This window comes from Numenius arquata, chromosome 21, assembly GCF_964106895.1.
Source record: "Numenius arquata chromosome 21, bNumArq3.hap1.1, whole genome shotgun sequence".
Lineage (NCBI taxonomy): Eukaryota > Metazoa > Chordata > Aves > Charadriiformes > Scolopacidae > Numenius > Numenius arquata.
In genome coordinates, this window is record NC_133596.1 from 5,051,636 (window position 1) to 5,064,930 (window position 13,295).

The 13,295-nt window shown below is 44.2% G+C and overlaps 1 protein-coding gene across 3 annotated transcripts; it reads right to left on the reverse strand.

Annotated features, from left to right (window-relative positions):
• Positions 1–625: 625 nt before the first annotated feature.
• Positions 626–12,252, reverse strand: NIPAL3 (NIPA like domain containing 3). 3 transcript variants are annotated; one of them, XM_074161883.1, is made up of 12 exons: positions 12,149–12,252; positions 10,581–10,995; positions 8,695–8,763; positions 8,425–8,596; positions 8,262–8,321; positions 7,399–7,544; positions 6,511–6,607; positions 5,428–5,563; positions 4,647–4,735; positions 3,085–3,148; positions 1,998–2,092; positions 626–1,345 (listed from the first exon to the last, which is right to left on the reverse strand). In XM_074161883.1, the coding sequence occupies exons 2-12, from the start codon at positions 10,677–10,679 to the stop codon at positions 1,146–1,148; spliced, it is 1,227 nt and encodes a 408-aa protein (XP_074017984.1). In that variant the 5' UTR covers positions 10,680–10,995; positions 12,149–12,252; the 3' UTR covers positions 626–1,145. The 3 variants fall into 3 exon arrangements, with proteins under 3 accessions (XP_074017984.1, XP_074017985.1, XP_074017986.1); XM_074161884.1 differs by having other exon boundaries at positions 7,399–7,520; positions 12,149–12,238; XM_074161885.1 differs by lacking the exon at positions 12,149–12,252 and having other exon boundaries at positions 10,614–10,679.
• Between the last annotated feature and the right edge of the window lie 1,043 nt (positions 12,253–13,295).

A 13,295-nucleotide genomic window follows, 5' to 3' on the forward strand; every position in this document is an offset into this window, starting at 1 on the left:
GAAAGATATTTATATCATGAGTACACAATGCACCATTATTCTCACAGTCCTCACTGAATGCTGAACTGTGTATGCTGCTTTTTTCTTCTGAGGTCATTCACCAATACCCTTTTTTGCTTTATTTAAAGAAAAAAAAAAAAAAAGGAGGGGGAGTCCAGCCTACTACAACACCTAGACTGAGCTTTGTAACTAAGGAATGTTGACACCTTTAAGCATTTAAGACCACTAAACAAAGCTGGAAATCCTGCCCAAACCAGAAAGAAAATAAAAGTGATAAGAGAATTAGGGCCTCATCAAGAACTACAAAAAAATTCCCACCAGATACCAGCCACGGTACTATTCTCCTTTCTTCTTGTTCTCGTACTTTACAGTGTTCCCTCTGCACCATTTAACCCAACTTGAAGCTCCTGCTATGAGACCAGAAAACGGGCAAGTGATCTTTGTTCTAAGCTGCCATAAAATCTAGTGGTGCTATAAAACCAGTTCACATACTCAGTGCATACGTTCAACACCAGTCAGAGAAAATGGTACAGGAAGTGCCCAAGATTCATGTTTTGAAGGAATAAAGTAGCTTGCTTACTGTAACCAAATATGCTGCTCTAAAGACACAGTAAGTTTCAGTATTCGTGCTGAAAACAATGACATTTTATTGCCATGTTAAGGTAGTTTGGTGGTTACGCTAGAGACGTGAGCATTTACAACTTCTCTGGAAATCCGTCACAGTCTCTATATATGAAAGATTAAATCCTGCCCTCCTTTCTCTGTGAGCAACTCCTGAAAACTTCTATTTGGAGATAAACCCACTCCCAGCAGGACTAAAAATTGCACAGTCACTTCTCTTCCCACAGCTCTGTGTTTTCCCAGCATCTGCTATCTCATCGGTTTCATACTGCCCTGATACTGCCCTCACCATTTCACGCTTCCAGACAGCAGCCTTCAACGGAGAACTGGGATTTACTTCTAAGACGAATGCTTTCAACTTCACAACTACAGAAGATTGTTTATTTTAATAATCAGCCTTGAAAGTTAAGTTTGAGACGAGCTTTAAACTATATCAAGGTTGGCTTTACACTTGCTTGTATTTTAATGGGTAAATAAATAAAGGTCATACTTCTGACGATTCAAATCAGTTCCTTAAAGGTCACTCACTCCTTTTTGCTGTGCTCCAGCACCCGGTACGGTGGAGCAGAAACTCCTTTGGAACCATGTTGCTCCTGCACGATCGGCAATGTAGCTGGAGTATAAATTTCTGGCATGTTGTCATTGTTCTCTAGGGCACCGTAGGAAAAAGAAGCTTTGAGGTCAGGCTGAACTGCAATCCCTTTATCGTGCATGTTCTGCATGCCTGAAAAGAGCAAAGACAGAGATTAAATGCTTAGGAACAAAAGTGCATTCTTCCTGCACTCTGTTAAATCAGCAAACCCTAACATCTCAGAGTTCCTTGAGCGTTAAATGAAGGCCATAATGTTTTTCTGCTTAGCACTAACGCAACTAATGGAGAAATAAGCTTCAAGTGAATGAGGGATGGCAGTCAGTTATTTATCAAGTGCTGCATATCTTTTATACAGCTCACCAAAAAGAGAGTTTAGCTGTACTTCCCTGGCCTCCACCTCTTGCAGCACACCTTAGTCCTCCCCAATAATCAGTTCTTCCTGTTGGATAAAGACCAAGCCCAGTCCCAAGAATATGCTCAAAACTAGTTCATCTTCCCAGGTAGCAGCCAACTGGACAAGGCTGTTCTGACAAAATGTGACCTCCCCACGGTGGCAGAGGACCCAGCATAAGTGGCATCCAAGTGGCACATCACCTCTTCTCTGCTCCTTGCAAAACACGCGTGAACCCCTCACAAGGCACAAACAAGAGAAGGAAAAACTAGAAAAAACACACAGCTGCCTGATATATCCGGATACTTAACAGAGCCTAAAGCTTGAGCTTTCACTGTGAAATCCAACCCTTAAAGGAGAAAGAGTGATAAACCACTGTAGTTTTACTGTTACCTGGCATAGCATCCATTGATATGTAAGGTTCAAATGGTACAGATTTCTTCCTATTTCTTGTGATCAGGAAGACACCTAGAAATGCTATGAGGCACCTGAGGGAGAAGACAAGATCTACTGAGATAACTGAAAAGCAAGAGGAGGTAATACTGCACGTGGCTTCTTGTGAGTGCCTATCAAGGAGCACCATAAAGAATTCAGAACCAGAAGCGAAAGTGCTGTGAAGTGAGAATTACAGAGAGCTGTCTCAGCTGAATAACCCTCTTTAACAGTACTGAAATCCACCTAGCAATGAGAACAGTTTCACCTTTTCTTTATCAAAATGCAGGGAAAAGTTTTCAGATTAATTAATGAATTAACCTCAACTAACTAAAGGGGAAAGGAAGCATATCAAAAGTTGGTTTTCTTTGATGAAATTCCAGGATTTAGCAGCCTGACCTTTGGAAGGTTTCCCACAGGTAAACAAACTAATAACTGTCGATCTTGATTTTTACAGTATGTTGACAGAGAAAGGCGCAGTTCATAACATTAATCTCCCAATTGTTTTTTTTCCCTGTCTTTCTGAAAGACATTGCAGAATGTCCCCTGATTACAGAGAGCTAATCACATCAAGACACTGTACTAGGACTAACTACTGAGTTACACAGCAAATGTTTTACTGATCATATCTGCATCGTGTGAGTGGCCATGCCGTAAGAAACAGGACTCCAGAAATCCAGTCACAGTTCAGTGAAGGCTTGGAGCAAAACCTGAAATATCCCTAGAGATGGCTTCTTTTGGTTATTCTGCAATTCTTCTAGATTCATGGGCAGTTAGCTTGAAAACCAGCACATATGCTTTGACATCCATTTAGTGTTTAATATTGTAGAATTACGCATAACCTAGCGTTACACAATTCCTCTAGAGCATCCAGCATCACTCAGACAAGACACTGAGCTCTATGGGCCATTGTCTTACAGAGAAAAGTTGCTTTCAGTTTGTCCTCCTCTCCAAGAATGTAGGGAGATAATATATATATGGAGAGACAGATAGGTATTTTTAAAATTTTAGTCATATGAAAAAATACTTTCCAGTTTTAAACACTTACCCAAGTGCAAACATACATATATGGAGAACATCTTCACCGGTGAAGTCCAAGTAAAAAGTTGCTCCTTGAAAAGGAAATAATACATGACATTTTTCTTCCCAGCTTACATGAGCAATTAATGCTGCATCTTCAGCACCAGTCCCTCCAGCAACCAAATCATGTGAGATTCCTGTTTTTAATAGTCTGTACCTTTGGTTTTTTAGTGATCTTAAAATAGAAAAAGGTGGCCTAATTTCCACTTTAACGCAATTTATTGACAAACCTTTTAGAATTTCTCTACCAAGATAGTTGTACTGGTGTAACTAACAGAGGTGCAAGTAAATCTGTACAGCAGCACAGCAACTGGTACAAATATTTCCACCTTGGGGTAAGGGGCTGTGAAGGAAATATTGCTGGAACTATTACAGGAAATATTGCTAATAAAGCCTGAGCCAAATTCTCACCACATGGCAGTGGTTACCGTATAAACAAGAGAGACTGTATTTCTGAAGTCTGAGTGACAAACCAAATCGGATCTCTCTAACTACAACAGGATACAAACTCTTGACCCCAAACAAGTATATACAGCTCAAACCTAGAAGATGACAAGTGTCCTGGATGTCAACAGGACAGGATTCTGGCTCCTACTCTTTACATTTCTAATTGAAGTAAGGTAATTAAGCTGATGAATCTGAGAGCAGCATATGGCTTGGAACATGACGGGAAACAAACATTAGCTAAAGAGTAGGACATACTCTCTCATGACATTGAAGAAGAGCATTAAAAGGCAATGTGTAATTTACGGGTGAAGCTATCACCCTTATATACCTCGAAGAGCATTATTATTTACACAGGTAGTATCCATCACTGTCAACAGTGTGGGGTTGTGCGTTTTGTTTCTTTAATTGGTTTTCTTTTTCCCCAGTTTTGCTCATATGTCTAACAAGAACAAAACCTTAAAAAAGGCTGCTCATCGGGTTTGAAGCGCAAGGGGTTGAAAATACTCATCTTTGTTCACGCAGACAAAGCTTTTCCCATGCGGGCAAGGGCTGAAATTGGAGTAAACTGCTCAGAAAGGAAAGTGCCTATAAAGCTGTGAGCAGCTGCATTCTAGATACAATGCAAACAAGACTATCGGGAAGAGAACTGTAATACCTTCGTACAGAGGAAACAAACACGTTCATACACTCTATCACATACATTTTAACAAAATCTGGATAAAGTTACACCAGGAGAAATTTTAGCTGTGTATTCAAGTTGCACATCTAAGAGCATACATCACCCTCTTCTACACGCTAACATGGTATGAGTAATACAGTCCCAAACCAGTCTCTAAGTTCCCATGCACTTTAAACAAAATGACAGAACTTAACAGAAAATTTTAACACAGTCTAATGGGATAATTCACATTTTTTGAAAGAAAAAAGGGAACGAAGCCAGCTGCAGAAGAGAGATGACAAGAAAATACAAGTCATCATCTTGCTGAGTATTCAACCTTCCTCACCTGTAAGTGAGGATTATTTTCCAAAAATCTTTTGCCCTTCTTTTAGAAAGGACCAACACACTGTTTCGTGCGCTATTACCTGCTGTGATTGCTGCCGTTGTGGACAGGATATAGCCGATGCTGGCAATCTGAGATGAGTCATACAGCTGTGAGGCTTGAGCTAAAAATCTGCAATACAATGACAGACAACAGGGGTTGATTTGGGAAGGATGCTCAAATTGTATAGCAGTTATCACGGACTAGTGTAGGTCTCCTCCTTTATGGAAACACCTCTCAAAAGTGAGGCATAAAGTTAAGAAACGTTATTCTCTCTCTCATTAAACCTGCAGCAGCATCCTTTGGAATTAATATAAATGACAGAAGAGTAAGCCTTGTGGATATACTGACAAAAAGGGGTAAAATTACTGCCACTGACCTTAGGGCCGGAATGTCATTCACATTTTGAATGGCTTTTTATCCTTGCTGCTACTGGCTTTTTACGTTATTACAAGTACAAATGAAAAAAAATTAAAAATAGACATATCATTGACAACACTGATTCTGCACTTTGGTTTTAGCCACTACACAGACGCTGTATTTGATTTGCCACCATTTCATTCCTAACATTGTTTTCCAAATACTTGAATGATGTACAAATTTGGGATTAAAACTACTTGGCAGTGTCACTACACGGAAAAGTAAAGAACACCACTATCCCAGGCTCCTGTGACACGGATTTAAGGACAGGTCACAGAACAGAATGGATAATTCTTCTTCTAAAATTTAAACAGCATTCTTGGAATGGATAACAAACAGCCCACTAATTACTGACCCACTGAAACTAGCACAAATATAGACAAAAAATAGAGTGAGTGTCTTACGTTGCTTGAAAGATCGCTGTAGCAATCATGCACACCAACATGATATAAAATATAGGGTAGTCGAGCTGCAGGTTTCCTTGTATGGAGACAACAATCATTCCTGCCACAGCCTTCACAGTCACAACAGTCATGGAACCTGCAAATGTTTACCGAGACTCAGCTGTAGCTTGGTTAATAAAGCTAAGCAAGTTTTCAAAACAAGAATCAGAAAGAGCCTCCTTCATTTCCATTTCTTGAAATGGAAATCAGCACCATTCAGAATTAGGATAGTTGCTTTGTCTATGATTCACACAGCCTCTGAGGCAGCGGTGAGGCATCAAACTCCAAACAGTTCAAAAAAAAGAAAAAGACAAGACAACTGCAGTGACTGAAGTTGCATAAATAGCAAAAATTGAGGACTGTGACATAGATTCAACAGCACGTCAGACTGCGTCACTGCCTTGCTGTTATTCACCTTTTTTTAAAGTTCAATTGATCACAGTTTCTTAAAAAAAGCAGATTAACGTGGAGAACGGCACAAGTGAAATCCTGGCCTTTCCAAAGTCACTGGAGGATCCCACTGAAGGCAACGAGGATATCAAAAGCATCATTTGACCCCACACCCAGAGGCTCTCCCAATTTAAATGGGGAAATACTGGCACCAGCAGAGTATTTATCATTTCTTCAGCCACACAGCAAATCTTCCCAGAGCCAAGAAGACTCTCATAGGTCAAATCCTCTTTTTCATCCACTGAATGAGCCTTCCTTATCCATTGAATAAATAAGATATTGTACCATGCCTTGCATGCACAGATTAAAATTAAGAATACTAATAAAGAGCTTGCACTTTCTGTATTTGGCAGATTATTTGTCCATATGGGAAATAAGTCTTAATTGTTCAAAGGTCATTTGCAAAGATCCTAAACATCACCACAAGGTATTAGCTTTATCTAATTTTTTCGTAACATTCCTGAAGTAGAATGGTACATTTTCTGACATTAATTAGGTCAATATAATTCCCCAGCAGCCACAGATGCCTCAGTTTCCTGTAGTTTACTGTTATAACCCAGACTTAGATGATCTTACAGGTCCATATCAACTTACCCAGCAAAGCTACCAGCAGAAGAATAACTACAATGTAGTTTGCATTTTTCTCCTTGTAAAAATAGAGTAGCAGGCAGAATACGATGATCTCCACAAGCTACAAAAGGTAGAAATAAGAATATTAAAAATGCATGGTATAGGGTGTTGGCAGTAAATGGGATTCTGAACCAGTCAAACATTAGAATTACACAATACAGTAAACCAAGGGAAAATGAGGATCCCACAAAATTATAGATCAAATTTAGCATGATCTTAGATTCTAATTAGATGAGATATTCAATAGCTTCTTGCAGAACAGGAAACATGGGACACCTTTGACATTACATTCATGGTAAAGCAAATAATCAAATAATCCTGACTGAATATTCAGATCAGAAATTTCAGCCCGCTTTCTGTAATGAGGTTCTTTAAGTGATCCCAGCAGCACACCTCTTATTTAGCAGTCTAACTTATCTCCACTAAAAACCAATACATTTCATAAGATGTTCAATAAGAGATTGATGGCTCCAGAGAAGGTCAGTCTAGAAAAAGTCCAGATGCAAACACAGTATTTGGACACCTCTGGATCAGCTGCTCTCAGCTGCCATCAGTAAATACTGCCACAGGCTGGAACTGACAGGTCAGGGAGAGAGCGAGCTATTTTAGAACTTCTGAGTTAAAGATATTTAAGTCCTAACAGAATGATTCAGGGAAGGAATGGGAGAGTTGCATATTGTGCATGCACGTGTCCATATGCAATGTGGAACTGACACCAGGAAAAGCTGGCATAGGTTCATTAGCAAGTAGAAGGAATATTGCTAGTAACCATAAGGAAAAATAATGCTTGAAATGAAACTCCCAGTCAGGCATAGAGCAGAAAACTATCCCACATTTTATGGGCCATCTTACCATATAGAGCAGAAATGGCCAGCTCACTAAATGCCTAGTGATATTTTCTCCTGTCATCTTCTCATGACTATTAGGTCCAAATGTTATCAGCAGATAAGTTCCAACAATTGCCAAACCACAGCCTACAAAGGACAAAACATAGCGCCCTTCGGCAACCAAAGGACAAAAGAAAAAAAAAAAAAAAAAAAAAGAAGAGAGGACAAAGTTAGTGGGTTAGTGTGGATGCATGGAATTAATATCACACATGCACAGTGATCATTAATGACATCATGCACATTCCTCTGAATGACTCACGCCTCTGCCCTTCGGGCCCCACTTTGAAAATATTAGAACCAAATAAACCCTAGGCGATGTGTGTGCTGTGAGTTGAGAAAAAAAGCTCATACCAGGTAGCATCTGCTAAACAAACAGGAGCTTCAAGTTCTGTATCTAGGGCTTATCCTGCCTGGCACTGCCCACAGCTCATCTCCTAGGAACTGAAAGAATGAATGCCCCAGTTCTGCAAACACTTCACATGTACAAAATTCAGCTGATTCAGTTGTGCCTACACTAGTGCAGAGTCAAGGCCTTAGGCTGCAGCTTCAGCCCAGAGAACCATGATTCTCAAATCCTGCAAACACCATTTGCAGATATTTCTAAAACCCGTGAAATTCAGATGATTTTGCACAAGTCAGAAACAACTCAAAAAAAAAAAAAAGATCCATTTTTAACAAACAGTGGATGAGATGACACATTTCTTCAAAGAGGTACCATAGCTAATGGACATCTTGCCATCCCTCTAATTATGATTCTTGAGAGGGCATGCTACGTGTTGAAGGGCTTGTAAACAGAGAGGAAAAATGAAAAGGAACTGCGGAACTTACTCAAAAAATCCTTGGGCTTCCATTTTTCTTTAATAAATATAATTCCTATGATTGCACTAGCTATAAAAAAAAAAAAAAGGAGAGAGAATCATTGAATTACCATTAGCAATCTGAGACTGGAACGCACTCCGACTCGTATGGCTGTTGCCTCTTTCCCCCTTACCTATGACAGACACCGCACTGAGCGGCACAATCAGTGAAAGAGGAGCAAAGGCGTAAGAGGAAAACACTCCCAGTTCGCCCAGCACTAGCAGAAACAGTCCACACCACCATGTCTTGGTTTTGAAGTAGGCTCGGGGGTCTTTGGAACCTGCCAGCCGGATGTGACTGTATTTCTAGAAAAGAAAATAAAGGCAAAGAGCCCTTGGCGTGCTTGATGCTTTTTAATGCAGGATACTTGAGGCAGGATCAATATTTGCTTCATGATACTCACCTGGAGGTTGAGGGCAATACTGATAACAAGATGCCCAAAAATAGCTAGTAATGCACCAATCAAGTTCTCCTGTAAAAACAAAGCAAACACACAGATATTAAATTTGGCCACTGGACCCTGAAGGAAGTTGGAGCTTTTTGCATAATCTGGAAGAGAGCAGACTTTTAAAAACAGTTCCTAGATCACCTGACAATAAAACTCTGTTTATCTTCCTCCTTTCCTACGTGAGCTAGGGCAATTCAGGCAAGTTCCCGGTAGCTACGTTCCAAATCTGTGAAACTCAGGTGAAAGATAACCCTTCCTTAACAGACACTTTCTACAAGAGACTTGAATTAGTGTGCATATATTTGCGTTCTTTGCAGCTTCTCAGAGAAGAAGATAAAGCTAAACACAACCCATTCACTCATTCTTCCCTTTGAAAAACTCTTTTCATGAGCGTGCTTGCTGCCCTGGAATTCAGCAGAGTATGGATCAGGATCCTCCGCGTTCTGTGGGTCACATCTTAAGAACTATTATGCTCTTCTCCATTTATAACATCTGTTGGTTCTGTAGGTAATTGAGCCCATTTGATGAGATAGCCCAATTATCACAGATTTTGTGCTGCTTTTTATACGAATTTATACGAAATATACGAAGTTATTCCAAAGTAATAAGCAACTGGTAGCAACTCCCAGGAAGCTCACAACCCCTTCTACATTAACACCCCCAGCTCAGCAATAATTCTCACGGTCTGAAGACAGAATTTGAAATAGAAAGAAGATGTAAAGCAGGCTGAGTCACAAAGGAAACATAAGGAGTGAACAGAAGAGCCTGAGGCTAAGCCAGGCCATTTAGCATTTGTGTTCTTCCAACAACTATCTAAATCTCATTAGATGTCATTAGCACTTTCATTTCAGTGCAGGTCTCCAAGATAGAGCGGAGTACTTGATGTGAGTGATTTGGGACAACCAAGCTCACATTCCTGTTCCTCCCTTAACAGTAAATATACTATTCTTGATTTTTCTCATCAATAGTAAGGTGAAGAATTTAAGATTTCAAGTTCTTATCAGCAGAACAAAAATCTCTTTATCAGGATGTACGAAAATAAGATTCACCTAAGCAGCTTAATTCAAAACTACTTGAGAGACCTTCCCACAACAAACAGTAAAGCTGGCAGAAGAATGTCACTGTGTGATCACAGATGTAGCCAGCAGAGTTTACTGGTTCAGCAACTGGACTTCAGTTTAGAAACACAGAGGAGATGGTGCCTCAGCTCAAAAGCCTCTAAGGGCAGCACAGGTTTGGGACTGGCTTCTGGGCTGTGAAAGTCTGCAAGCCAACCCCACTCCGGTCAACTTTTACAACACCCCTAGGACTGCATTCTCAGGAAAAGTACTTTTTCCGGTGAAAAAAAAACCCTTCTTGCTGGGATTCTCCGAGCACCTTCAGAATCAGGGATTCAGAGGAAATTGATTTGGGAACAGCTCCGTTCCCAGTTGGAGAATAGGGAGGAACTACAGCATCATGTCCTACCTCAGCTGCAGGCTCTGCGTGACTGTGGACTGACCCACCTGAAGTTCAAACACTTCTATACAGCAGACCAGAACATCTGATCTCAGTTACTGATGTACGGATTAGTCTGAAAAGGTGCCTAACAGAATTTATTGCACCTAACCACCTTTAGACATCCACATCTTTTAACTGTTAGTCCTTTCTTCAGGACACAGAATTTCTCCTCCTTTCTCTCACAGTTTATATACACACTATATAATACACCAGGGCCTCCGGGCATGGCTAAATACAAAGACAGAGCACTTTCTGCAAAAAAATAACCAAAATACAGCGGTATTATCAGCTTACTTGAATAGTTAGGGCCTTCTAGGGACAGACTGGGGTAGAAATCTGACCTTGTAAGAAAAGGAGTCGGTGTGTGGCTGCACAGAAACTGCCGCTGTGGCCAATGGGAGCTGCTGAAGTTGGAGATTTGGACTGTTGCCTCCTTCCATTTTGGTTGGTTGGTTGGAGTGTTTGCTTTTCAGCCTCTTTGATGCTGGAACTTCTCTTTAGAGAAGAGATTTGGACTCTGCTGGAACCGCCTTATCTGGGACTCGGTACCACTTCTTCCCATCCATCCTGTTTTCCTTGGAGAAGCAACAATTACTTCAGTGAAGCACAAAAAAATTTCTCTGTAGCCCTTCTGCTGCTTTTCTTCCTCCGCCAGACTACACCGAGATAGGGTAGGCACCGCAGGCAGAAGTGTAGATAAGCCAATATTTCCAGCCAGTCAGTGTGGCAGCAAGGTTATATTCCTCCAAGGTGATACTAAGGAAAAAAAATAGAGTTAGGTCAAATGAACTCAATAGTCCAAAACCTGCAATGAAATCCTGCTGAAGGATAGGCCACAGAAAACTCCCTGGGATCAACCCAAAAGCTGCACACATCAGCAGAGAAAATAGATTTTTAAATGCCTTCTTACAAAGTCTCAAAAACAGAACACAGACCTTGCTTTACAAGAGCCGGCAAACTGGCTTGGCCCCAAGGGTGACATATTCAGTTGGCATTTAACATCAGGCCTTGCCATTTGGAAAGCTCTTATCAAAAAGAGTCTCTGAAGTCCTCCAAGCCCTGCTTTTCATTTCTCTACTGCCCGCTCGGGAGGCGGCATTGCATTAGTCACGCCATCCCCACGTGCTGGGGATGACAGTGCTGCTCTTCACGTAAACTGAGGTCACGCCGGTGTAACTGCTGTGAGCAGAGTTTGGAAGCTAAATTCCTCAGGGGCAGACTCGTAATAGGTGTCTGGAAAGCACCGCACACAGCAAACCGGTCTGAAGGCCCCGCACGCCGCGATGGCTCCTTCCACCAGGGACCTCAAGGAGCATCAGCAACCCTGAGAAGGGGCGCTGGTGGAAAGACCCCTCTGTACAGAGGGGGGGGTGCTGGGGGACAGACCCCGCGGGAGTGTCAGCCTCACAACTGACATGTCCCCGTCGTTCCACTCAAAGACCACCCGAACTGGTGCAGGCTGAGCACCCCCTGGACTCAGACCCTGGACAACTGGCCTGTGGGTCACATCCCGAGGTAGCAGGACCCATCCCGTGCACAGGCCCCCGAACTCTCTTGGCCAACCTCGGCCTGTGAGGGACTACTTTAACTCACAGGCTGTCCCAGCGTCGGGGGCACGGGGACAGCACAGCAGCCTGGCCGCGAAAGGGCAGAAACACCCCGTCGTGAGGGGAGAAGGGGGTCAAAGCCCCCACCATCGTGAGGAACCCCTGTCCGGGCAGAGCGGAGCCCGGCTGAGGGTAGAGGGTGCCCCCGGACACCCTCCCCGCCTCCGGCCGCCCTGCCCAGCCAAGATCCGCAGCCGGACCCCAGCGGCGGTTTAGTTCCCCATCAAAATCCCTCCGGAATACCCGCCGCACCGAGGGGACAGAGGCGGCGGCGGCCTCCCCCAGCGGCCCCGCGCACTCACCTGCCCCCTCCGGGAGCGGCCCGCGCCCGCCGCCCGCCCTGTCCCCATGGCCCGGGCCCTCGCACCACAACTTCAGCTCCCGGCCGAGCCCCGCCGTCCGGTCCTGTCCGGGCCCTCCCATTTGTCGCCAGACCTGTCAATCTGGGGCCGGGCCGCGGCTGCCGGCGGGGATTGGCTGCCGGGCGGGGGTGAGGTCTTGCCCAGCCAATGGGCCGAGCCCGCCTGGGGCGCAGGGCTCCGAGGAGGCGGGCGGGAAGAAGGTGCCGGGTTCCGCCGCTCCTGTCGAGCGGGGCGGGCGCATACTTAAGGCGCATGCGCAAGCAATTGCCTACGACCCACCTTACCCGACTGCGCGCACGGCGGCTCTAAGAGCTCGCCTGTGATTGGGCGCTTGCCGGAGGGCGCAAAGTAACAGGCGCAGTGATTGGAGGAGAGCCGGGTGGGCCGTCGTCTCGGCAACCAGGTGTACGCGTTCCCTCAGCCGTCGGTACCGCCGAGGGCCGGAGCCTCCCGAGACGCACGGGCAGTTACCAGTAGGTACAGGCCGCGCCTGACCGCCTCACCGGGGGCAGCGAGGGACACCCCCGGCGCGCGCCTGTCTCACCCGGTCCGGTACCTGCCATTCCCAGCGTGCACCGCGCCATCACCGGGGCGGGGCCTTCGCGTTGCTTCCGGTAGTTACGAAGAGGGCCTTCCCTCAGGCCGCTGCTTCCCTACCGGTCCTTCCCGGCCCCCGAACTATCGTCCTGTGAGCGGGCAGCTGTCGCTGAGAGCGGTTCGTTGAATGGAGAAAACAAAGGTTACGGCCGACCCGTTAGATCTCTGCAGAAAACCAACCCGGCCCTTCCAGGCTCTGTCTGTCTGCAGCACGTCAGTGGTTCTGACTGAGTTGTTTTAGAAACAGAATGGTGAGGCTACACAGAGTGGTTACGCTGGATGTGCAGTAGCTCTGTGACATGGACACCTGCCTTTCCGCAGGTACTTACGGATGTTCTGAGCACGGGGCACGTCAAGCAGAAAAGCACTGCTCGGTAATCATGTACGGCCATAACAGGAACTGCACTTTAAGCCATTTAAACCGTTGTTTCACAGCTGAAGAAGGAAAACCCCAAGCACGCAAAGGTTTTTCCTTCAAAGCACAGCAAGG